The sequence below is a fragment of the Erythrolamprus reginae genome, chromosome 1 (assembly GCF_031021105.1).
Source record: "Erythrolamprus reginae isolate rEryReg1 chromosome 1, rEryReg1.hap1, whole genome shotgun sequence".
Classification (NCBI taxonomy): Eukaryota; Metazoa; Chordata; class Lepidosauria; order Squamata; family Dipsadidae; genus Erythrolamprus; species Erythrolamprus reginae.
In genome coordinates, this window is record NC_091950.1 from 298818548 (window position 1) to 298841791 (window position 23244).

Below are 23244 nucleotides of genomic sequence, written 5' to 3' on the forward strand. Positions count from 1 at the left end.
TTGAAGAAATTGTTACTAAAACAAAGACCAAAAACTACCCGAAAGTTTGAAGGAACAGTGAATGGGAATTACTTACGTCGCATAGCTTGCACATTCTTACTAAGTAGAATTTCTGGAGTCTGCCCTTCAATCTCCAATTCAGTAATCTGGAGCAAAAGTGATTCTGAAATATGTGCCTCTAATTTTTGCCAGTTAGTCTGGAACTGGACGAGCTGGTTTTTAAATGGCTCCATTTCTGGTACATCTGGAAAACCATCTTCAGGATACTCAGGCATCGTGACTCCTAAACAAATCAAGCTGCATTTTAGGAAACAATTTTGTAGTAACAATAAGATGCTCTCTTATGTGTGCTGGCAGGACTTTCTTTTTGCTACTGTGTCCAGTTCTTATGGAGCTACCATGGAAGACTTCAGAAGGAGGAGGATCGGCAAACTAAATAGACCTGTGAGGACTTCTGCAGAAGTTCAAAAATCTGAAAGGGGGAGGGAGAAATACTTAACAAATGAAATTCCTCTAGCAGCTCAATGTGCTAATGAAACTACTGCAAGAAAAGTGAACAATTGGATGTAGAAAGAATGAAGCATTCTAACAAGGACATAAGCACAACTTTAAACTGGGACAGGGCACACAATCAAAGTTTGTTTCAACTCTACATTTTTAAGAAAGAATTAGAATTGGATAGTAATAGGTTCTAATTGGGGTTTTTTGGTTCTGTGGGCATGGTTAGGTGGGGGGCATTTTATTGAGTGAGTGTGGCCAATTTGACATCACTCATGCACACTCACCACCTAGCCACACCCACCAAAATGTCTCCAGATGAGCTTGAAAACTCCCAAGGTTGCTTCAGGAGGGAGCATTCGGGCAGCGGTTCCACCCCGGGGGCAACTGCAGCCTTGGAGCAACTCCTAGCCTTTGCACAGTAAAGAAAAATTTGTGACTGTGAGGCAATTAACTTCTCGCACTGGCAAAAGTTTTTATTTACTGTGCAAGGGCCAGGAGTTGCTCCAAAGTTGCAGGCTTCATGCAGCTGCTTAGGGAGGAGGGGGCGGGGGGAACAATGCCAGACTGTCCCTTCTCAAAGCAAAGTTTCAAGCTCAGCTGGAGAGACAGGGTTTTTTTTTAATTAAAAAAAAAGTTGCAAGGTCTGGAGCTGACAGTCTCCGGTAAGATGAATATATCGTGGCCCTCCTGCCCCATCTGCTACCCCAAATTGCGCCCCACTGTGAGACACGCAGAGACTGGAAGCTCTGTCACGTTGCTCTGTTGTTGCGTGCAGGGAAAAACCTTGCAAAGTAAAGTAAAACTTCTTGTGACACTCACAAGAATTTTTCTTTACGTTGCAAGGTTCTTCCTTGCAAGCAACGGCTGAGAGACAACCTGGAGCTGCCAGTCTTCGGTAAGATGCACATCTCTCAGACCTTCCCCCCATCTGCCACCCCAAAATTGCACTCCACTGCGAGATGTGCATCTCTCCTACCCACCTATTCCACTTCCCTTTTATGTTTCTTTAATGTGCCCCACTTCCCTCCCCAAACCTTGGGAGGTGGCTACTCCCATCCAGTGCGAATCTCTGGGGGGAGCTGATTCCAGAGGTCTGGGGCCCCCACAGAGAAGGTTCTTCCCCTAGGTCCCGCCAGCCGACATTTTTTGGCCGACGGGACCCTAAGGAGACCAATTCTGTGGGACCTCACCGGTCGCTGGGATTCATGCGGCAGAAGGCGGCCTTGGAGATAGTCTGGTCGTATGCCCTGTAGGGCTTTATTGGTCATAACCAACACTGAATTGTGTCCGGAAACAGATCAGTAGCCAATGCAGTCCACGGAGTGATTACGAGATATGGGCATGTGTTATGTTCTGGAGCTATCACATTGCAAAATGCCATGAGTCATTTAGATTTATTTTTATTTATTTATTTTTTATTTATTTTGTGAAGCACGTATTGGATAACAGCTACAGGTATAAACATGGTTATTAATACAGAAGAAGCCTCTGTGCCGCGAAGCCCTTGTGGCAGCAGGATGGGGAAAAGAGAAAAAAAGGCTTGCCTCTTCCTCTTCCTTCTCTCTAACAGAAGTTGGAGAGGAAAAGCACCATGCTCACGAGTAAACATGCTCACAAGTGTTTAAAACCCCAGTTTCTGCGCATGCTCAGAAGCAAAAAACAAGATGGCGGAGTCTATGGTGCTGCCGAGAGAGCTGGTTCAGGAGCGGGCTAAAATTTCCACTATTGGTTTTATAGAACCGGTCCAAACTGGCAGGAACCACCTTTGATTGGAATGATTATAGAAAGCCATTAGTTATGGGTTATTCAATGCAGACCACCCCATGGCAGGATGAGTGACACAGTCAATCACTAACCTAGTTCAGATGCCATACTTTTCAGGTGTTCATACTGTGATAAAGATTTTTCTTCACTTTCAAGGGGTTCTGTTGATTCTGTAGAGACCAGGGGAGAAACGTTATTACTTAATTTTGCATAGTCTATTTGAATTGTTAAGAGCTTTTAAAATATATAGGAAATTAGCAGTTTCTCTGATGTTCTCCAGATTTTCACTTTGTAGTCTTTGCTTATGAAAATTTATTCAATTAAGCCAGTAAAAAGGTTTTTTTTTTACAAAGAAGAACTAATAAATACATAATTAGATGGTAATAAAGAATGAAATGTAAATGGTGATATTTAATAGATATATTGGTGGTGGTGATAGATTTATGAGGCCATCATATCACAGCTGGTCATTGTATTTTATATGAAAAATACAGTCAAAACAAAACGCTAACATTGACATAAGATTAAAGAAATAAAAATAGTTGTCTCCTCTAATGAACTATTACTGAGATATACATATATATAAATCTAACCTGTCTTAGATTCTTCAAGTTCTTTGAATTCTGAAGATACCTGTGCTTCATCAGTCTGCTCTACAAATTCCACTGTTTCTGTAAACAGGTATATAAAAACACTGAGGGTTTTTATTAAATGGATTTCCCCTGATCCATATAATCATAGTAAAGCTAAAAATATGCTAAGAAACCATAAGGTTATACAGAATTGAAGATTATTACAATAAACCTATTGAATAACGTTAATGCAAAGTATACAAATAAGGGAGACAGCAGGCTAATTAAGTTATTTGTGATGTATAATTGCTGTGATGCAAATTTGACTTGAATGTCAATAGCTGGTACAGAAGGAGGTAAACTGATTTTCACAGTCAATCTTTCCATTATGTAATGTGGAAAAAAAACTTTACGACAAATTTTATTTTTTAGAATGGCTACTACCGGTATCAGACTTTACAACATGGCCTCAGAGCGGGTTTTAGCTTTTTAAATGCCTTGGCAGTATCCCCACAGGTTCCATATTTTGTCACAAAATTATAATTTTAAATGTGAATTAGGAAGGAAATTATTAATGCATCATTGGAGAGTAACTTTGTCAATATAATCTTTTTAATATGTGCTTTCTGTGAAATTTTAATTTCTTCGTGATCATTCTGCCCAATACATACTTAAATTGTGTCATTGGGATATATAATTTTACAGGCCAGATGTGGCTCTCAGCAGGAATAACTCACGTATTAGTGTTAGTCTACTAACATGATTCAAGTGGCATCTTAGTTCAGTCAGTGCAGAAATGGATGTTTCCACATGAGAATTATACACTGCTCAAAAAAGTAAAGGGAACACTTAAACACAATATAACTCCAAGTAAATCAAACTTCTGTGAAATCAAACTGTCCACTTAGGAAGCAACACTGATTGACAATCAATTTCACATGCTAATTTTGCACATTCAGCTTTGTACAGAACAAAGTATTCAATGAGAAAATTTCATTCATTCAGATCTAGGATGCGTTATTTGAGTGTTCCCTTTATTTTTTGAGCAGTATACTTTAAGAATGTCTTAATAGACAGAAGAATACTATTTGTAATAAGAATATTGTCCAAGAAATTGGAAAAATAACACATGGTAAAAAAAATATTTTACTGCCCTCAGATTTTCTATATAGAGTTACAGACACAATAATGTAATAAAACAACTTGATGTTTGTCAGAAAACAAAGATAAATATCTGTGATATCCTAACCTCCAGATGTTTCTTTTTGTTTAGATTCAGAAGAAATGGTTTGTTCTGGTTGGCTTCTTTCAGCCCCAAAGCTACCTTCCATTAATTCTGCATCTTCTATAAATACAAGAAAAACATTTAAATTGAAACATTTATAAAGCAATTTTGGAACGCTACAGTAGAACTTTACTGTTCTATAAACAAGATAAACAGTTTAGAAAGTCACCAGACAACCCAAAATTGGATCCCAATTTACGCTTTAGAAAAACATAAAATACAATGACAAGAATCCTAGAATTACAAATAAAGGCAGAGTGCTAGATTCCACAATTTAGAATTTCAAGGACTACTTCAATATCAATCGGAAGTCATCAATTTTCAGAACTTGCTTGGGCTAGCCACTAAAAATCGATGGCTTCACCTCTGCGGAATTTATTTCCTGATACTACTATGAGGCTCTTGCCCAAGCCATTCATTTGCTTAATTTCTCCTAATGCTTTTATGATGTGCATCAGATGCCTTCCAGTTCCTATTCATATACTGTATGAGTTTGGTAGGCATGATGAATAGTAGGGATAGGGTCATGCCCCAAATTTGAATTCTTCCTTGTCTAATAGAGCTTGTGAATTTAACAATATGATTAATAGGCACAAAATTAACTTCATTCCTGTAATAATTTATTTATTTATTTATTTGATTTTTATGCCGCCCTTCTCCTTAGACTCAGGGTGGCTAACAACACGTTAGCAATAGCACTTTTTTTAACAGAGCTAGGCTATTGCCCCCACAATCCGGGTCCCAATTCTAAATACACACTTGTACTTCTTACCTCTGAATTCAGCAGATTCCTGAGATTGCAGTTTTAATATTTCTTGCAGTTCTCTTCTGCAATTAGAAGTTCAAGCAATTATTTACTTATTTACTGTAAGTTGAGAACATGACAGAAGAGTAAACATATGTACACATCCCATGTAATTATAAGTAAAACCTCTATGGGGATATGGCAGTGGCCTAACTTGATGTCCAATTAAGCTATCCAGGCCATTGCCATTGCTTCATTCAGCTCTTCTAGGGCAGTGTTTCCCAACCTTTTTTGAGCCGCGGCACATTATGCACATTTACAAAATCTTGGGGTACATTGAGCGGGGTGGGGGGGGGTGGCTAAACAAAGTTTGGACAAAAAAATTATCTCTTCCTCCCTTTTGCTCTATTTCTCTCTCTCTCCCTCTTTCTCTCTCTTCCTTCCTTCCTCTTTCTTTCCTTCTCTCTCTCCATCCCTCTGTTTCTCCCTTCTTTCCTCTCTTTTTTGCTCTTTCTTTCCCCCTCCTTCCCTCCCTCTTTGTCTTTCCCTCACCCTCCTTCCCCCTCTTTCTCTCCCTCTCTCTCTTGCTTTCTCTCTCTCTCTCTCTTGCTGTCTTTCTCTCTCTTTCTCTCCCCCCTATCTCTCTTTCTTGCTATCTCTCTCTTTCTCTCTCTCTCTTTTTTGCTTTCTCTCTCTTTCTCTCCCTATCTCTTTCTCTCTCTCTTGCTATCTCTTTCTTTCTCTTGCTATCTCTCTCTTTCTTTCTTTCTCTCTTTCTCGTACACCACGCCGCAGCAGCGGCACTGGGCAGTAGCCATGGGGCGGCAGCAGGGTGGTCAGCTGTGAGGTGGAGCTCCGGAACGGAGGCACCAATGGTGGCGGCTGGATGTGTTGCTAGACGCCGTACATGCTGGCGTTGTGCTGGGCATGTGTGTGGAGCTGGAGCCTCCGTCCTGGCCCAGCCAGCAGGCAAGTGCCAGCCACACAATGCCAGCATGTACGGCGTACAGCAACATGTCCAGCCGCCACCGTCGGTGCCTCTGTCCTGGAGTTCTGGCTCGCAGCTGGCTACCCTGCCGCCGCTCAGCGGCTACTGCCCGGTGCCGCTGCTGCCGCCGCCCTCACACCAGGCCCCAAAGCTCACCTGCTGCCGCCGCCAGGGAAGCTCCAGTTGGGCGCTGCAGCTGCCGGAAAACTTGGAAGGTGCAAAGAAGGAAGCTCAGTTTCCGGTCTCACAACTTTTTGCTCTTCGCACTCTCAGCAAAAAGTTGCGAGACCAGAAGCTGAGCTTCCTTCTTCGCGGCACACCTGACCATGTCTCGCAGCACACTGGTTGGGAAACACTGTTCTAGGGAACAAGAGAACACACGCTGTGGGAAATCTTGCCCCATATCAGCATCACAATTGCAACAATCTTACCAATGCCACTGCTACAGGGCAGAGGCAATTCTTCCAGTATCACACCTAATTCTGTTCAATTTCAACCAGACAATGCGAGGCAAGTCAAAAGCAGATGGTTTGATAGAGGGATCACTAATGGTCAGGCCACAAGAAGGTACCTTGGACCATTCCTCTCTCCAGGCATTCTTAGGGTTAGATTGGGTAGATGTTAATTGAATAGCTGTTTTCCAAACTGGCCTATGAGATTTCAATCTTGTGACAGGCTGTGCATTGTCCTGGTAAATAAGGAGAGACTTGTAGTTCAGCATCCTTGACCATAGCCGAATGAGAGCTTGTCTTTTCATGTGGGGTGGTATAATATTGCTAAGTACTGGTTACCAGTGCACAGGAATGGGATGCAATGTGCCAGAGATGATACACATTTAAAGTGATGAAATCTAAAAATTTTACCTATCAGTTTTATGGGCATGGCCTGGTGAGCATGGTTTAGTGGGAGTGGCTTGGTTTTCATGTGATTGTGCGAATATGGCTTGGTGGTCATGGTCATGTGACCAGGTGAGCTCAAAAACCACATTTCACATATGAACAACACAAAAGTCACACAACTGACTCACACGCAACGCAAAAGCAGTTGACTTCACACAAAATGGTCCCTGAAACCTCAGAGTCATAGAGAGCTCAAAAAAGAACTATCACACTTTGCATGAAAATCACACAAAAATCACACAACTGACTCCTACACAACTGACTTACACACAAATGGCCCCTGCTACAACAAGCAGGAACCTCACAGAGCCGCAAAGAGCTAAAAAATCAACTTTCACACTTTACAAAAAAATAACACAAAAGCTACATGACTCCTACACAACTGTAGAAGCAGCTGGATTTCACACAAAATGGCCCCTGCAACAAAGCGGGAACCTCACAGAATCACAATTCCAGTGAAAAGTAGTTTTTTAAAAATGCTTTAAGTGGGAAAAAAAGATTCCTCAGCTGTGACAATCAGCTGCACCACTATTTTTTTAAAAATTACTACTGGGTCAGAGAACCAGAAGTATTTGTTACTAAAGGTTAGGGCAAACCGGCCTGAACCAGTAATATTTCACCCCTGCACATTTGACTGGCAGAATTGGACATTAACCACTGTTAAGCCACATGCTGGCACAATATTTAGCTATGGAATAAACCAAAACCAAGGCTGTTTCAAAGGTGCTTTTTTCAAGAGGCAACTGGATTTTCTGATTTTTCTTTGAAGATGTTTTACTTCTCTTTCAAGAAGCTTCCTGAGCTGAAGAAGCTTCTTGATTGAGAAGGGAAATGTCTTCAAAGAATAACCAGAAAATCCAGTTGCCTCTTGAAAAAGCACCTTTGGGACAGCCATGATCTGGATGACTGAGAATCTCCATAGATAAAGCCAAGGCTGTCGTTCATAGGGTATTAGCATCAGCATTGCAGGATATTCCAACCAGTCTGTTCAGTAAATTTTTGTGGCTTTTCAAATTTGCAGCTGTTTTTTCCTGGTGTCATTAGAAGGTTAATGATCTGCCCAATGTTACCCCAAGTACTTTGGAGAGTTATTACTTTGTAAAATACAGTTCCAGTACTTCACCAAAGGATGGTAATTTGTTTACCTATTGCTGAGGTGGAATATGGCTACTTCTATTTTTGTTAGGCTTGGTTCGAGGCACCATTTTTTGAAGTAGAATTCAGACAATTCAAATGATAATATAACATGAATGAAAATGAAGTGCAATCTTCCTGAATATAAATTATTCTAAATAAAAAGCCATATTGGTCTGCCCATAATCTAATAGGTTATACACATTTCGGTAAAAATAAAATAGCTAAATCTGGATTGGGATTTTTAGCAATTTGTTTACTTGTTTGTCAAGGAATACCAGGTGTTTTTTAAAATGTAGACCAACTTTCCTAGAACAGTAATCCCTCGTTTTTCGCGGGGGATGCGTTCCGAGACCACCCGCGAAAAACGAATTTCCGTGAAGTAGAGGAAATATATATTTTATGTATTTAACGAGTATTCAGACTTTTAAAACCCACCCATTGCATTAAACAGTCATTCTATAATATTTCTCAGCTGGAACTACATGTGATATCCTACCAGTTTCTTTAATAGAGTACAGTAGTACTGTAGAAGAATTTTATGAATTTTAGTGGATTTAAAATTTTCAATGGATTTAATGGATTTCAGCCCCCTTTGAAAACCCGTTAAGTAGCGAATCCATGAAAGATGAACCGCGAAGTAGCGAGGGATTACTGTAGTCTGTTTTAAGTAAATGTCTATCTTGCCCTCCCCTCTCCTAATACTTGCTTTGCTTCTTCTTCCTCTTGTTTCTTTTTCAAAGCATCATCTATTAGCCTTTGCATAATCTGACCATCAATTTCGTCTTTATTTGCTATATACAGTCTATGCAGTAGCAGCTGTCCTGCAATATAATAGAAAACAATACAACAGAAAAGGGCCGGGTACCACATCTCAGAAACTATACAACTTTTTTAAACAGATCTTAATAATTAAGTGCATTAGACAACATTCTTTAGGCAATGGCTTTAAATGTTTTAAAAAATCAAAGGTCTTTCAATAGCTGAATAAAATTAATTGAGCAGCTGAAGGAAATAAATAGTATATCACTATTAATCACTCACTTTAATGAAAATATGCACTAAACAAGGAATTAAACTGGTGGTAAAGTAGAATATAGTAATGGTAGGATTGAAATAACAATTATCTGTGTGTACAGTTCTTTTCTATGTTATTTGCAAGTTGAAACTGAGAAATCTCTAAAGCAGGGATTGAATCTCTAGCTATGGTCAGGCTTCTGGTTCCCTAACTTCTGATTGGTGATACTGGATGAGGCTTATGGGAATTGGAATCCAACAACAGCATCCACATTTTTAGAGATCAAATTCCACAGCTGGGAGAAAGAACATGTTGAAAATGTAACCCGCTACCCAGAATTACGTATGCTCAAAGTTGGAAGGAGGAACTCACACCCACAATCTACAATGTGATAACTAAAGTGTACCAGGTAGTTGAAATGACAAAATTGACCTATGAATTGCAAAATAAGGACATGGAAGACTTCCATAAAAGCTGGGACAGGTGGTATATCTGGGTTGCCAAAAACAAATTAGAATAAAAATTTAACTAATCTAAGTCAAAATTAGGAACCCCAATACTAAATTCAAAAGAAATAAACTCAAATACTATATCAATATACCATAGCACCATTATACCATTGAAACAGGAAGGATATATGATTGACAAAATGATATGAAGAATTGGAAATGTACTTATGTAACCGATGTATAACAAAGTAGCAAAAGGAAGATTTTCCTTTATGGATCAGACTTAAGCTGCACACCAAATTCACTACTCTTAGAGTAGTTCAATTGTAAATAACGATATCAAATATGTAATATATAAAGCAGAGTGCTTTATTTTCTCTTTCTTACTTTCTTTCTTTCTCTCTCTTTCTTTCTTTCTTTCTCTCTCTTTTTTCTCTATCTAAATCTTTGTGTATGTATTGTTGTATTATATGTATTGCTGTTGTGTGATTTTACTGTAAATACCTAACAAACTTTTTTCAAAAAAAAGAAAGAAAAGAAAATGTAACCCGCTATGATGATTGTTTCTTACGTGACATTCATTTTATATATTCATGTCTAAATATTCACTAACCATTTTGTTCAACATTCTTCAAACAAATCACAGTATCAGGTAGGAGTCCTCTTTCTATCAAAGCAACCCAATGTTCTATTTGTGGAGGGAAATTATCCACTACCCATCCTCCTTTTTGTGCAGCTCCAGGATATCTGCTTGCATTTGCCTTCTGTACCTGAAATAAAGGAGTGCAATGAGCATATTAAATGGTTGAATGTGCAGAATGACAAACACATTCTTTAGAATAAAGACACATTTTTGAGTTCAGTTGATTGGCTTGCATGATCCCCGCCCCCCAGCAATAGAATTTTAATCAACTATTGCAATGAGCTAATTCATTTAAAAGTATGTTACCTATCAGAGAGAGACAGTTACAAAATTATGACAATTTGCACTTGCTGGACAAAATCTTTTCTTTGAACTCTACAATAACTCTGTTATTCTAAAGACTCGGGGTTTTTTTTTCCAGATAACAGAATAATGGAGTTGGAAGGGACCTTGGAGGTCTTCCAGTCCAATCCTCAGACAGGAAAATCTATATCACTTCAGAAAAATGATTGTCTAACCCCTTCTGAAAAAATGCCAGTGCTGTAAATAGGGTTTCTTGACTGAGCAGGGTTTTGGAATAAAAGACTTTCATGTTCCTTCCAACTACGTTATTTTGTTATTCTGTTAAATGATTATGAAATGGTTAGTCCCAATCTCACTGAAGGTCAATGACTCAACGGCTACTCTAAACCTGGTTTGGCCAGTGGGTCGAAACTGTTGCCCAGGGTGTGCATGTGAAGACAGATTCTGGCGGACTGAGTGGATGAAATCTACTAGAATAGGACTACGGTCATGAAGGCGGTTTCTGCAAGCGATGTGGTATGCTAAGAGCATAGCAAGACACGAAAGATGCCCTGGTCAACCACTATGTCCAGCCCATCTCCAACTGCCTCAACTCTTATCCTACTATTGGAGCAAGATGAAATCTAGGAAGAGAGAGTGAGTCTGACTATGTGCACTTCTCCCTCACTTTAATCTAAATTCATGTGCAAGTCTTGATATCTCCCCAATTCCCATAAAAAGTCCTGTGGCGGGGGGCAAGCGACGAAGCAGCAGGTGTGGATACACTGGAAACTGTAGCTGTGAACCTGCATGCAAGTGACTCAGGTCAAATAGTCATCTTCTTGCTGACCAAAGCAACAGCTGAATTCGGCATCTACCTGAGTGACTGAGCAGCCCTCTTTAGGACCACACTACTCACCTCTATAGTAAGAGGAAGGGGCTAGATATCAAGGTCTTCTTCGAACACCATAGATGAACATCATCATCAAATGGTTGTAGTTCTATGCTTTTCATGGGACTGTCCCAAGAAGATTTCTAGAATTTACTGGCTTTGCAAAACTTAACCGTCCTACCTCTCCACCCCTTCTTTCTCTTTTTTGCTTTCTGATTATTAAAATTGGAAAATTTAAATAAATGGCCTTTTCATTTTTCTTTCGATGATACTTTTTAATTAACCCTAATATCAACTATCCTTCTGGTGCTGGGAGTAGAAGAAGCAGAAATCTAGAGTGGGCAATTAACAGTGAAAGTCTATATTAGTTTGTTCAAGAGTAATCTTTGTCATGTTTAGTGAGGTTTTCTTCTACCTTAACACCACTCTGCCTATCAGAATCTCTTCAGAGCAATAAAATAGATATGAATTGAAAGCACAAACCCTTTAATTAATACAAATATAACATTTCATGTGAAGATTATAGTTTTGTAATAAAGAAAGATGAAGCAATACAGCATTATGTTGAATTCTGCACGGAACATTGTATGAATCATATGGTTGATGTTTGGAACACTCAAACCATTTCATCTTTATGGACAATATTTTTATAAGTTGCAAAAGCAATGCATATAGGACTACAGCATCCTCATAGATTTTTTTCTCTTTGTGGTCAATAGCATGCCAAGGAAGTGACATTTGAGGACCAGCATAATTGGAAACACTGGAGTGAGAATTACTTTCATTTTGAGAAGTGCTGCAAATGAAAAGCAGATTCCACAGACTAGGGGTATCAAACTCAATTTCATTGAAGGCCTCATCAGGGTTGTGTTTGACCTTGGGGGGTCGGGGTGGATGTGGCCAGCTCAACATCATATTGAGGGTACCTGTGGCAGCCTGAGCGCTCTGCCAGTGAAAACAAGCTCCCGAACTTGTTTTCGACTTCCATGGCTTCTGCAACCCTCTGCCAGCGAAAACATAGCTCAGGAGGGCAGCCCTCCCAAGCTCTGTTTTCACTGGCAGAGTCAAGCCAAAGCCATTTTAGTTGGGGTCTTTGGTCTATCACACTTTATAGTATTTTAATGGGCATTCTTTACTGTGGGAATTTGGGAGGGGGAATTACATGAATTTGCCATGACAAATTCTTTGAAGATAGTCAAGATCGTCTATGTGTCTTCGCACTTCTACACCTGCATAGAAGGAGACAGGTGGATTCTTGCCAGGGTGGCAGTTGAAGATTGGTCAGCGTGATGGACTTGGGGGTGTGGGTACAAGGGCTTGAACTTTCAACTGGGTGAAGAACCCTAGGGACTTCAGATTCGGGTTTCTTCCAGACATACCAACATGGCTCTATAAATAAATTGGAACTTTAAAGAATAGTTTGCCTTGGACTCGATTTAATTTCTGATACTATCTGGAACCCTGACAGGCAGAAGAAGTCTGTCCTTTACTGTTTCCAAAGTGACCCTGCGAGCCAGATCTAAGTACCCAATGGGCCAAGTTAGGCACTTGGGCTTTAAGTTTGACACCCCTGCCATAGAGATTTAAAAACAGAAAGTAGGACGTGAGATGCATCAGATTTACAATGAAAACTGCCGATCCCTAGTATACCATAGTGATTATAAGAGATTTTAATGTTTTTTATTAGAGATTTTGTTTAGAAATTGTTCAAACTTGTCTGATTCTTGGAATCTGCCTGAACAAGTCTCTTCAGTTTTCTTGGCAAGATTTTTCAAAAATGGTTTGCTATTGCCTCTTTTCTAGGACCAAAAAAAGGTGACTGGATCAAGGTTACCCAGCTGTCTTTATGCCTATGGCATGATTATATAGCACAGTCTCCTAGTTTTAAGCCTAATGCTTTAATCACTATACAAAATTGGTTCTCTTTAGAAGTCCTAGAGAAGTCCAAGCACTTTTATTAGCAACTTTCTTCTATATTGGTCCAAAAAAATCCCTTATAAGAAAAGGACATTACAAAATACAAAAAGTCTTCGGGCATAAAATATATAATATATAAAACAAGAGAGGAGCATTCTAAAAATGAGTAATGGGGAACAAATAAATAAAGAATTTTTAAAGGATATTCTGAGACCATGGGAAAGCAGTAGTTTAGGGCATTTTAACAGGTCTAATTTTCTAATGGCATATCCAGATTGATAGTTTCTATTCCTTAGTAAAATTATTCTCTGTATGGAACCACTAGAATTTATATTTAAACTAATCTGTAATCTTCCTTATAACATTTAATGATTTACATAATTTTAAATACATTAAATACCAAATTGGTTATAGAAAGATCTTTCTATCATGCATGCCTTTCATTTGATACTGGTGCTTTTACCTCTTCAATGGCTTCTTCTAATACTTCTGCATATATATCTGGTGGCAGAATAATGGGAGACTGCATTGCAGCTTCTACAGCGCTCTGCACTGCTTCTTGGATATCTGGATGGTCAAGAGGGATCTCCGACTCTGTTTGTATTGTTGAGATATCTGTTTATTATATAGATAAAAATCCATGTGTAAGTATCCCAAAATATAGTAAACTCTAAAAAAAATCCTGTTAACATTACTACGAGGAATGGAAGTTTCCATTAGTGGAATTAGTGGAATAAAAGGGCCTATTTTTCCAAATCGGAACGGAAGGATTGCGTGAACTTCTGAATAATTTTCTGAATGCCTCCGGAGCCTGGAGAGGACGATAAAGGAGCCTACAGGGCCTACTGGAAGTGTGGAAATGGGTCCCTTCTTTCTCTTGGCCCCAATGAGGGAGGAGGGAGGCCAGGTTTGGGGATGGACCCCACCCTACAAGATCTGCCCCTGCCGTTCTCTCCCAGCCCTCTTTGCTGGTGGCAAAAGCAAATTCCACAACAAAGGCAGAAGTATAGGGATGCTTCATTCCCACACTAAGGCTCTGGCCATGACCACTGCTGCCTCACCTCTTTCATCTGTCTGCTACAACAGGGTGACAGGGAGCTGCAGCAGAAGGATGAAAGAGCCTCATGTGGGTCTGGAGCTGTGGGTTGCTGACACTTGCTCTAGTGAATTAGGGCAGAGTCAATCTGAGCATTTTTCTTACACTTTACATTGTTTTGTGGCTTAATTTATGTTTTTGTTCACAAAACCATCATTATCTCTGCCTAATTTTCACATTCTATCCATAAGAGCCGGGGTGGTGAAGCAGATAGAGTGCTGTATTGCAGGCCACTGAAGCTGACTGTAGATCTGTAGGTCAGCTGTTCAAATCTCATCACCAGCTCAAGGTTGACTCGGCCTTCCATCCCTCCGAGGTGGGTAAAATGAGGACCCGGATTGTGGGGGCAATATGCTGGCTCTGATAAAAAGTGCTATTGCTAACATGTTGTAAGCTGCCCTGAGTCTAAGGTGAAGGGTGGCATAAAAACCAAACCAAACCAACCAACCAACCAATCAATCAATCAATCAATCAATCAATCATACCTATTTGTTCTGAAGATTGGGTTGGAGACTGGGTTGGAGACATTTCTTCAGCCTCCTCCTCATCTTTTATTGTGCTCCCTTGTTTGATAATACTGTCCTCTAGATCAGGAGCTAAGAGAAATAAAATACATTGAGTCATGCAGATGTGTTTCTGTGGACTCACATGATTGGTTCACACAGTACTCTAAATCAGAATGTGGTTTCTTTGATTTTGGTTAGACTGCCACCGAAAATAATTTACAATATATTATTGTAAACTACATTAATATAGCACTGTACATATGTATATATCTTTGTTTTTTCTTTTCTCTATTTATTTTCAATAAAGATTATATTTTAATTAAAAAAAGAAAGAAAATAATTTATTGGGATTGACATCAACATAGTAAGTAACGTTTATGCCAAGAATCTGCATGGAAACAGCTTATAGCTCTATTTGATTATCCTGGTGTAATTAAAAACAACACTAATGGATCTTTAAAATTTGATATGTAGGAACAAGGCTTAATAATCGTGTAGCTGCCATATAATGTTAGGATAGGATTTGATATCTGGACTTCTGACATAAATGCCTCATACACACCGACTTCATTAGCCAGAACAGGACTGTACATAAAGGTCACAAAGTAAATCTGCATTTCTGGTAAAATCTGCTTGAGGAAGTGACTGGCCATAAAGCGGTTCATGGCAGCTCCCCTTGAATAACAAGAATGGGTCAGCAGGATGAGAACTGTGTGATAAAAGGGTGCATATTTACATTTCCTAGGATAAACAGGACGAAGGCAGCGATAAAAGACCTTGCTTTGTGGTAAACAGGAGATAGCCGTATTCACAACAAAGGTCCCAGGAAATTGGCCATGAGAGACATTTGTTCAGTAGAAACTAGTTACGTGCCATATGTAGATAGGAAGGACTCGGAAGTTGTGTCATATCTTAAGAGTTATGTTATTGGATGTTTGTATACCACTTGACATATACGTATAACCTTACCCAATTTGCATATTCCCCCCAATAAAAGGAAGTGCACGGCCCCAAACTGTGTCATTTCACCCGGAGAGAAATGTGTCCAAGTTTTCTTTCTAGGATTCGCGTTTGTGAGTGACCCCACGCGTCTGGGTCACCCTGAGTCCCTCTGAAGACCTTGATCCCCTCAGGGACTTTGCGGCGTCGCATAATCGTTAATGCAGGATATAGAGAATAGAATTTTAAGTATTCCCTTTCTGGCTATGATACCACTATCTTGTTAAGTTAGTAACATAGTTTTTAGGTGAATCTAGCTTCCCCATTGACTTTGTTCATCAGAAAGTTGACCACATGACCCCAGCACACTACAACCATCATAGATATGAGTCATTTGCCAAGTGTCTGAATTTTGATCTTGACTGTGGGGATGCAGTGATAGTTGTAAGTGTGATAAACAGTCATAAGACATTTTTATTAGTGATGTTGTAACTTCAAACAGTCACTAAACAAACTGTTGTAAGTTGACTACCTGTATGTATTTTAAAAGAACAACATTCCCAATTTTGGTACAAAAATTTAGATCAGGAGAATAATGTAGGAGAGGGTTAATTTTTCTCTCCTGTGCCATACCTTGCATATACTACTGAATCCTTTTTTCTCCACTGTTTATTAGATTTTTCTAAAAAGATAAATATTTGCAGTTGAGAAACAAAGAATGTGTTGTGGCCCGTTTGCGTCCTGCACAGTTAGCAATGGATCCAGAGGACTAAGAGACAGTGGAGGCGGGGTACAAGCGACTGTGTTCCTGGCACCTGAGACTGACAGTGAACAGGCCATGGTGTCAGAGGCTGAAGAGCAACCAGGGCCTTCTGCACCTCCTGAGATGAGTGACTCAGAAGAGGAGGAGCCTTTTCTTGATGCTAAGATTCACAGGGCCTATGGAGGCAAGAGAGGTTACTCAGGAGGAGGCTTCTTCCTGAGTAGCACTACTGGCTATTGGGCCATGCCCTCAGGCTATTTAAGGAGGAGTCATGTGACACTTTGGTGCAGAGGACAATGCAGTTCATTCCAGAATCTTGTTCCAGCTCTTGTCTTCGGCTTATGTTTCAAAAGAATCACATTCTTGTCTGCATTAATTAGTTCCTGGCTTTCACCTGTTCTGGTTTCTGGTAGAAATTTAGCAATTACAAATAACTCTTATTAAATGCATCATTTCATGAATAAAGAAACTCGGTCATCTCTCTTAGCTGCATTTCTCACATTCCTTCTCCTGCTCCACTTAACAAGATTTATTTTCCTAACAGCATGACTTTAAAAAACAACAGAACTGGCGGTTAACAACACAGAATCCTTTTGCTTACTTTAACGCGGCAAAAACACATCCAGTTTCCCTTCGGCAATGTTGAAACTCCACCTTTCTTCTCCACTGACACCCTGACGTGCCAAATACATCACTACAGTATTTAACCCATTCCTCTCCTTAATATCTTCTTCCAGATCTCTGTTCTCTACGTTTATGGACCCTTCTGAATTTATGGCTAACCCAGCGAGCGTCTGATTCTCCCTCGCTAGATCCTGAACTCATAGCCCCATCCTGTGGCTGGCCTCCCACCTGTTCTATTACCTGTAACCCCGGGTCCCCCACTAATTCATAAACACTATCTGAATCTGAGTCCTTAATATCTTCATCATCCTCCCACTGATCAGGAGTATGTACAACATCACCCAACCTCTGTAAGTCTACGATATGGAACTTTGCTACAATCTAGTATTACTATTGTGCTTACCTGTTCTTGGAACTCTGGCCTGCTGCTAAGGTATTATAATCAGCATGGAGAAGCATTTATTAGATTTTATTCTCTTTTTTAAAAAGACTCAAACTGCTAAGACTTTTGTAAGTAGTGAAACTTTTAATACTAAATCTGGTGTTGTGCATCTTATTTTGGGGGGCTCGATACTGAGACAGAACAGAATGGGAGAGAATTTGAGAGAAAATTAAAACAAAAAAACCCATAAATGAATTTTAGCTAACAAAAGTTTAAGGAATGTTGACTTACATCACACTCTAACAGGTGGATTACCCAGAAGTAAGTCTCAGTGAATTCAGTGGAATTTAATCCTAGAGAATTGGAATAGGATTCCAGACTTAAACTGATGTCTGGTTGCTTGAACCAGTTGGGCATTATCATGAATCATAAAATATAGTACAAGCATATGTAATTGGTATCCTCAAAATGGACTTGCATGGATATCAGATCTGCTTTCACATTCCAGATAAAATATAAATAATTTGTCTATTATCTATTACAGTATATCTTATTTACTGTTACATTATCATTTTTTGTAATTATGATTATCCTCCTTTGATATAAACGAAAACAATTTAAGATTAAGAAATAAAGCATGGCATATATTTTCCCCTTCTTCCTTTTATATACTAGAGAAAAAGACTGAAAAACAACTTTACCTGTAGTTTATTTAAATTTCAATTAAATAATAACAAATTAAGTATAAATCATAGTTTCAGGATTTGGATGATTTAAATAAACAAATAACCTCCTGGCCTCTAAGACCACAGGGAACTGTGGCAAAAGTAAAAGGAAACAAAGGCTTCTTATTTTCATAAAACAATGGAAGAAAGAATGTCTGTGAAAAGTCTGAACTTAGTTGTTGTTACTTCATATATCAGTAAATTATTGTCTCCTATTATTAATTAGATCAATTACAGTGTTCCCTCGATTTTTACGGGTTCGAACTGCGCGAAAAGTCTATACCACGGTTTTTCAAAAATATTAATTAAAAAATACTTCGCGGGTTTTTTCTCTATACCACGGCTTTTCCCACCCGATGACGTCATATGTCTTCGCCAAACTTTCGTCTTTTAATAAATATTTTTTTTAATAAACTTTAATAAATAAACATGGTGAGCAATAATCTAAATGGTTGCTAAGGGAATGGGAAATTGCAATTTAGGGTTTAAGGTGTTAAGGGGAGGCTTGTGATACTGTCCATAGCCAAAAATAGTGTATTTACTTCCGCATCTCTACTTCGCGGAAATTCGACTTTCGCGGGCGGTCTCGGAACGCATCCCCTGCGGAAAGTGAGTGAACACTGTAATCATTCAATGTACAACTGTAAAATCTCAGCTTCAGGATTGGGACCATACAGAGCTGTGATGGCGAACCTATGGCATGCATGCCACAAGTGGCACGTGGAGCCATATTGGTGGGAATGTGAATTCAGGTCTGGTGCACACGGGCGTGCCAGCCAACTGATTTTTGGGTCTTCTGGGCCCACTAGGAATAGGAAAATAGTCTGTTTTCAGCCTCTGGAGGCAGGTGGGGGGGGACCTGTTTTTTGCTCTTCCCAAGCTCCAGAGCCTTTCTCCAAGCCCGGAGAGGGTGAAAATGGCCTTCTCCACCCCCCCCCCCCTGGAGGTCTCTCCAGAGGCCAGAAATGGCCTGTTTCCCAACTTGAAGAAGTTGGCAAATGGGCCATTTCTGGTCTCTGGAGGGTGGGGTGGGAAAGGCTGTTTTCGCCCTCCTTGGGCTCCTAGAAAGGCTCTGAAGTCTGGTGAGAGTGAAAAACAGGCATGGCATCATGTATTGTATTGTATTGTATTGTATTTAGTGGATTTGTATGCCGCCCCTCTCCGCAGACTCGGGGCGGCTAACAGCAGTAATAAAATAGCACATAACAATAATCCAATACTAAAAACAGTTAAAAACCCATTATTATAAAAACCAATCATACATACATACATACCATGCATAGAATTGTAAAGGCCTAGGGGGAAAGAGGATCTCAATTCCTCCATGCCTGGCGGCAGAGGTGGGTTTTAAGCAGCTTACGAAAGGCAAGGAGGGTGGGGGCAATTCTAATCTCTGGGGGGAGTTGGTTCCAGAGGGCCAGGGCCGCCACAGAGAAGGCTCTTCCCCTGGGAGTGGTGTGTGTTATGTTTGTACTCTTCTGATTTATCAGTGTGTGTGTGTCATCCATGCATGTGTGGGGGGATACGAATGAAATTATGAATGTGGGCCTGCCTGCCCGCAACCCCCTGCATCCCTTTTTAGCATGTGAAACAAAAAAAGGTTTGCCATCACTGATATAGAGTGTTAAAAACCACTTACAAATGTACATATACAAATAATGCTTCTGTATTAGAAAAAAAATCCTGTCCTGTTTGATCAGATCATTTTGAACATGTAGGCACTTTCTTTTACCAATGAAAATATTCACCTACACCCACCCAGAGGTGGGTTTCAGAGGTTCTGACCAGTTCTGGAGAACCGGTAGTGGAAATTTTGAGTAGTTTGGAGAAGCAGTAAATACCACCTCTGACTGATCCCGCCCCATCTATTCTCTGCCTCCCAAGTCCCAGCAGATCTAGAGGAAATGGGGATTTTGAAATAAACTTCCCCTGGAGTGGGGAAGGAATGGAGATTTTGCAGTATACTTCCCCTGCCACACCCACCAAGCCACGCCCACCAAGCCACACTACGGCCACCAAGCCACCTCCACAGAACCAGTAGTAAAAAGTTTTGAAACCCCCCACTCCCCCCACCAGCACTTTATCACATTACAACAATGGAGAATTAATGCCAGGTTTATATCCGTATCAAAAGAAAATGTATCACAAGTCTTCTGACAACCTAAACAACTAGACACCAAGGATGGGGCTTATTTCACTTTGCAAGAAGAGCTCTGTGGGCATATCCTAGTCTTCTATAGAACGTATGAAAAATCAAATCCTTAGATTACCTTTTGCGCTAGCAACTGTTGAAACACTGGGTGGGACTGAACTTTTATCCTCTGTGGCAGTGCCCTCCTCTTCCTCATTTTCCAGTTCCCCCTCACTGGACTCTTGGGTGTATAGTTCAGCTATTTTTAAAAAAACAATTAACAAAGTATTTCTATTAAAGAAACATTTCAGACAATTTTAGATCTTAATAAACACGATAGATGTTCAACAAATTGCATTAAGTACTAAATTTTGCGTATTTGTTTTGATAATTTTAGAAAATGTTATAGTTTTGGTTGTGCTTCCTCATCTCTTCATTATTTTACCTTACCAAGAAAATATTTAAATGTTAAAAACAACATCATCCCAACGGAGAACAGAAAAAAAAATGACCTCATTCTTCTCATTTTAAATAGCAATTCACTGCTTGCATTCAATCACTGCAATATTCGTTCTTTCATTCAGCAAGTCCTTGCAGAAACATTCTTACATAACTTATGAATCGAAACAATTTAAACAATGCTTTGACATGGAACCGTCTCACCTTGGTCTCTCATTTGCTGCTCCATTTCCATTTTCTCTTTCACTCTGGCAATGCCTACCAGGATTGCATCAGCTCGGGTCTGCTCAATGAGTTCTAGTCTTGCTTGTTCATAACGGACTTTCAGGAGACTTTCCATGTTAAGAACCTACAGAAAACGAATGAACATGGCGTCTTAGGGGGGATGAGGCAGATACATTGCTAGTGTCCAGTTTCTTTCTTTAACAGCCCTAGCCCTAATACTGCCCCCCCCCTCGGTTTCATTTTTTAACTTTCATAGTGAAAATGAATATTTCATTTTTTTAAAAAATTAATCTTGTTATATTTGAATATGAAAACATTATTGAACGTCATTTTTTCTCTGCATGCTTAACTTTGTGTCTGCACATTCCCAGAGTCTCTCTATAGAGGAAATGGGTGGCAAAAATTTAATAAATTGTATGAAAGCAGTTGCCCATGTAAACTTTCCTGATCACTAGAGAAGAGTTGATATAGAAACCCAATACATAGATAAATAAATTAAAGGTTTTCTAAAATCTTTCCCCACTATTGCTATTGTCTGGTGCCACTTTTAAAAGCAAGAAACTTTGAGCTGCCATTTATAGGGCTCAACAGAATCAGGTGACAAAATAATCCAAGGATAATTTACCTGGCCTTTAATAATTGGTCTCCCAGAATAATTAGGAATCCCAATTCCCAGTTTCAGTGATATGTATACTCTTTGTGGTCCTGTATTAAGCTCTTGGTTGTCAAAGTCATTATGTTTAAGAGTCTTCTATTTAAATAAGATATACTATAAACATATACTATAAACAGGCATTATTAAATTATGTATTAAACTATAGAAATGTTTTTAAAATTTGGAAAAACTAATAAAACTTTTTTTTTAAAGTCTTCTATTTAGATAAGGTATACAGTGTTCCCTTGACTTTCGCGGGTCCGACATTCACGAAAAATCTATCATGATTTTTCAAAAAATATTATTTAAAAAATTCTCCGTGTTTTTTTGCACACCAAGGGTTTTCTGGGGCCGCCCGATGTACAATACTGTGCATTTTAACTCTCCTCCTCCCCCACCAGCCATCCTGCTTCTTTAAATAAAAGCTCCGCTTCTGCCCCAGCCTCCCAATCCCTCTCCTTTAATTCTCAGAGCATTAGTACGCTCCACTTGAATCCGAGCCTTACTGCTACCCAGTGCCACCGCAGCGAGCACAGCAAAGTCCCCAGCTTGCTGCCCCGTTGCCCCTGTGGGTTCTGGAGATAAGTAAAACCAGAAATGGAGAAGGGAGGGGGAGGAAGGAAGGAAGAGAGCGTCTCTACTTCGTGGATATGTGACTTTCGCGGGCGGTCTTGGAACGTATCCCCTGCGAAAGTCAAGGGATCACTGCACTTTGAGATTTTGATACTAATGTGAATTTATACCCACCTGTCCCTGATAATGCTTTGCAAGCAACTCACACAAGGTTGTTTTCCCAGATAGTGGAGAGCCCATTATCACTACTTTACAAGGTGGAAGTGGCATAGGTGGAAGCAGGTAGGGACGAGGATTCAGCATGAATTGTTTCAATGTGTCTTCTGTAGAAAGCAGGTACATCTTACCTAAGAAGCTACAAAGGAAGCAAAAATACAGAACTACAACCTTGGAAAAATGGATTTTGAATTAAGGGTAACAAAGTTCTACTTACCTAACAGCATTGTCTGCACTTCCCATGATAATGTCGCCATCTTTTAAAGCCACAGGACATGCTCGGCCCCATTTGCTGCGATGCCATCGATATCTAGGTCCTACAAGTTTATAGGATGCAAGCACCCGAAAAAGTTCACCCTGAGGGCCAAAATGAAGAAAACAATGGAAGCCACTGAAAAACATATTGTACTGAAAAGTGATGGGTATTTTACTATCCCCTATTTTCAAACATCACTACTTTTAACCATGCTGCTGAAAGTTAAAAGAAAAGCCCCTCAACTAAGCAGTTTTACAGAGTCAGCATATTGCCCCTAACAATCTGGGCCTTCATTTTACTGACCTCAGAAGGATGGAAGGCTGAGTCAACCCTCAGCTGGGAGAATCGAACTGCAAAATAGCCTGCCATTCCGCATTCTAACCACTGTGCTAACACGGCTCAGTGACAATATGAAAAGTTTACATATAAGCTCTTATCAGAATATTTTTAGGATTTTTCTTAAAAATGAAATGTGAGAATATTTTACTTATACTGTAGTCAGTTTGGTGTAATGGTTAAGGCACTGGCCTAGAAGCAGGGAGACCATGAGTCCTTCTGCCGAAGAAATGAAATGCAGCTGGGTGACTGGGCCAGTCCCACCCTCT

General features: G+C 39.8%; 1 protein-coding gene across 5 annotated transcripts in view; it reads right to left on the reverse strand.

Annotated features, from left to right (window-relative positions):
• AK9 (adenylate kinase 9) overlaps positions 1-23244 on the reverse strand; it is an 87895-nt gene that overhangs the window by 42138 nt on the left and 22513 nt on the right. For 4 of the 5 annotated variants that reach the window (XR_011557404.1, XM_070733332.1, XM_070733331.1 and 1 more), the window contains 13 exons: positions 22601-22740; positions 22342-22522; positions 20919-21063; positions 20395-20514; positions 14671-14781; positions 13553-13704; positions 9969-10125; positions 8598-8712; positions 4895-4950; positions 4087-4182; positions 2859-2936; positions 2358-2435; positions 77-283 (listed from right to left, as the gene is read on the reverse strand). Coding sequence is in view for 4 of the 5 variants with exons in the window: in XM_070733332.1 (XP_070589433.1) it covers positions 77-283; positions 2358-2435; positions 2859-2936; positions 4087-4182; positions 4895-4950; positions 8598-8712; positions 9969-10125; positions 13553-13704; positions 14671-14781; positions 20395-20514; positions 20919-21063; positions 22342-22522; positions 22601-22740 (1636 nt within the window). In the remaining variant the exon portion in view is untranslated. The remainder of the gene's footprint in view (positions 1-76; positions 284-2357; positions 2436-2858; positions 2937-4086; positions 4183-4894; positions 4951-8597; positions 8713-9968; positions 10126-13552; positions 13705-14670; positions 14782-20394; positions 20515-20918; positions 21064-22341; positions 22523-22600; positions 22741-23244) is intronic. The other variant, XM_070733333.1, reaches the window with a different exon arrangement.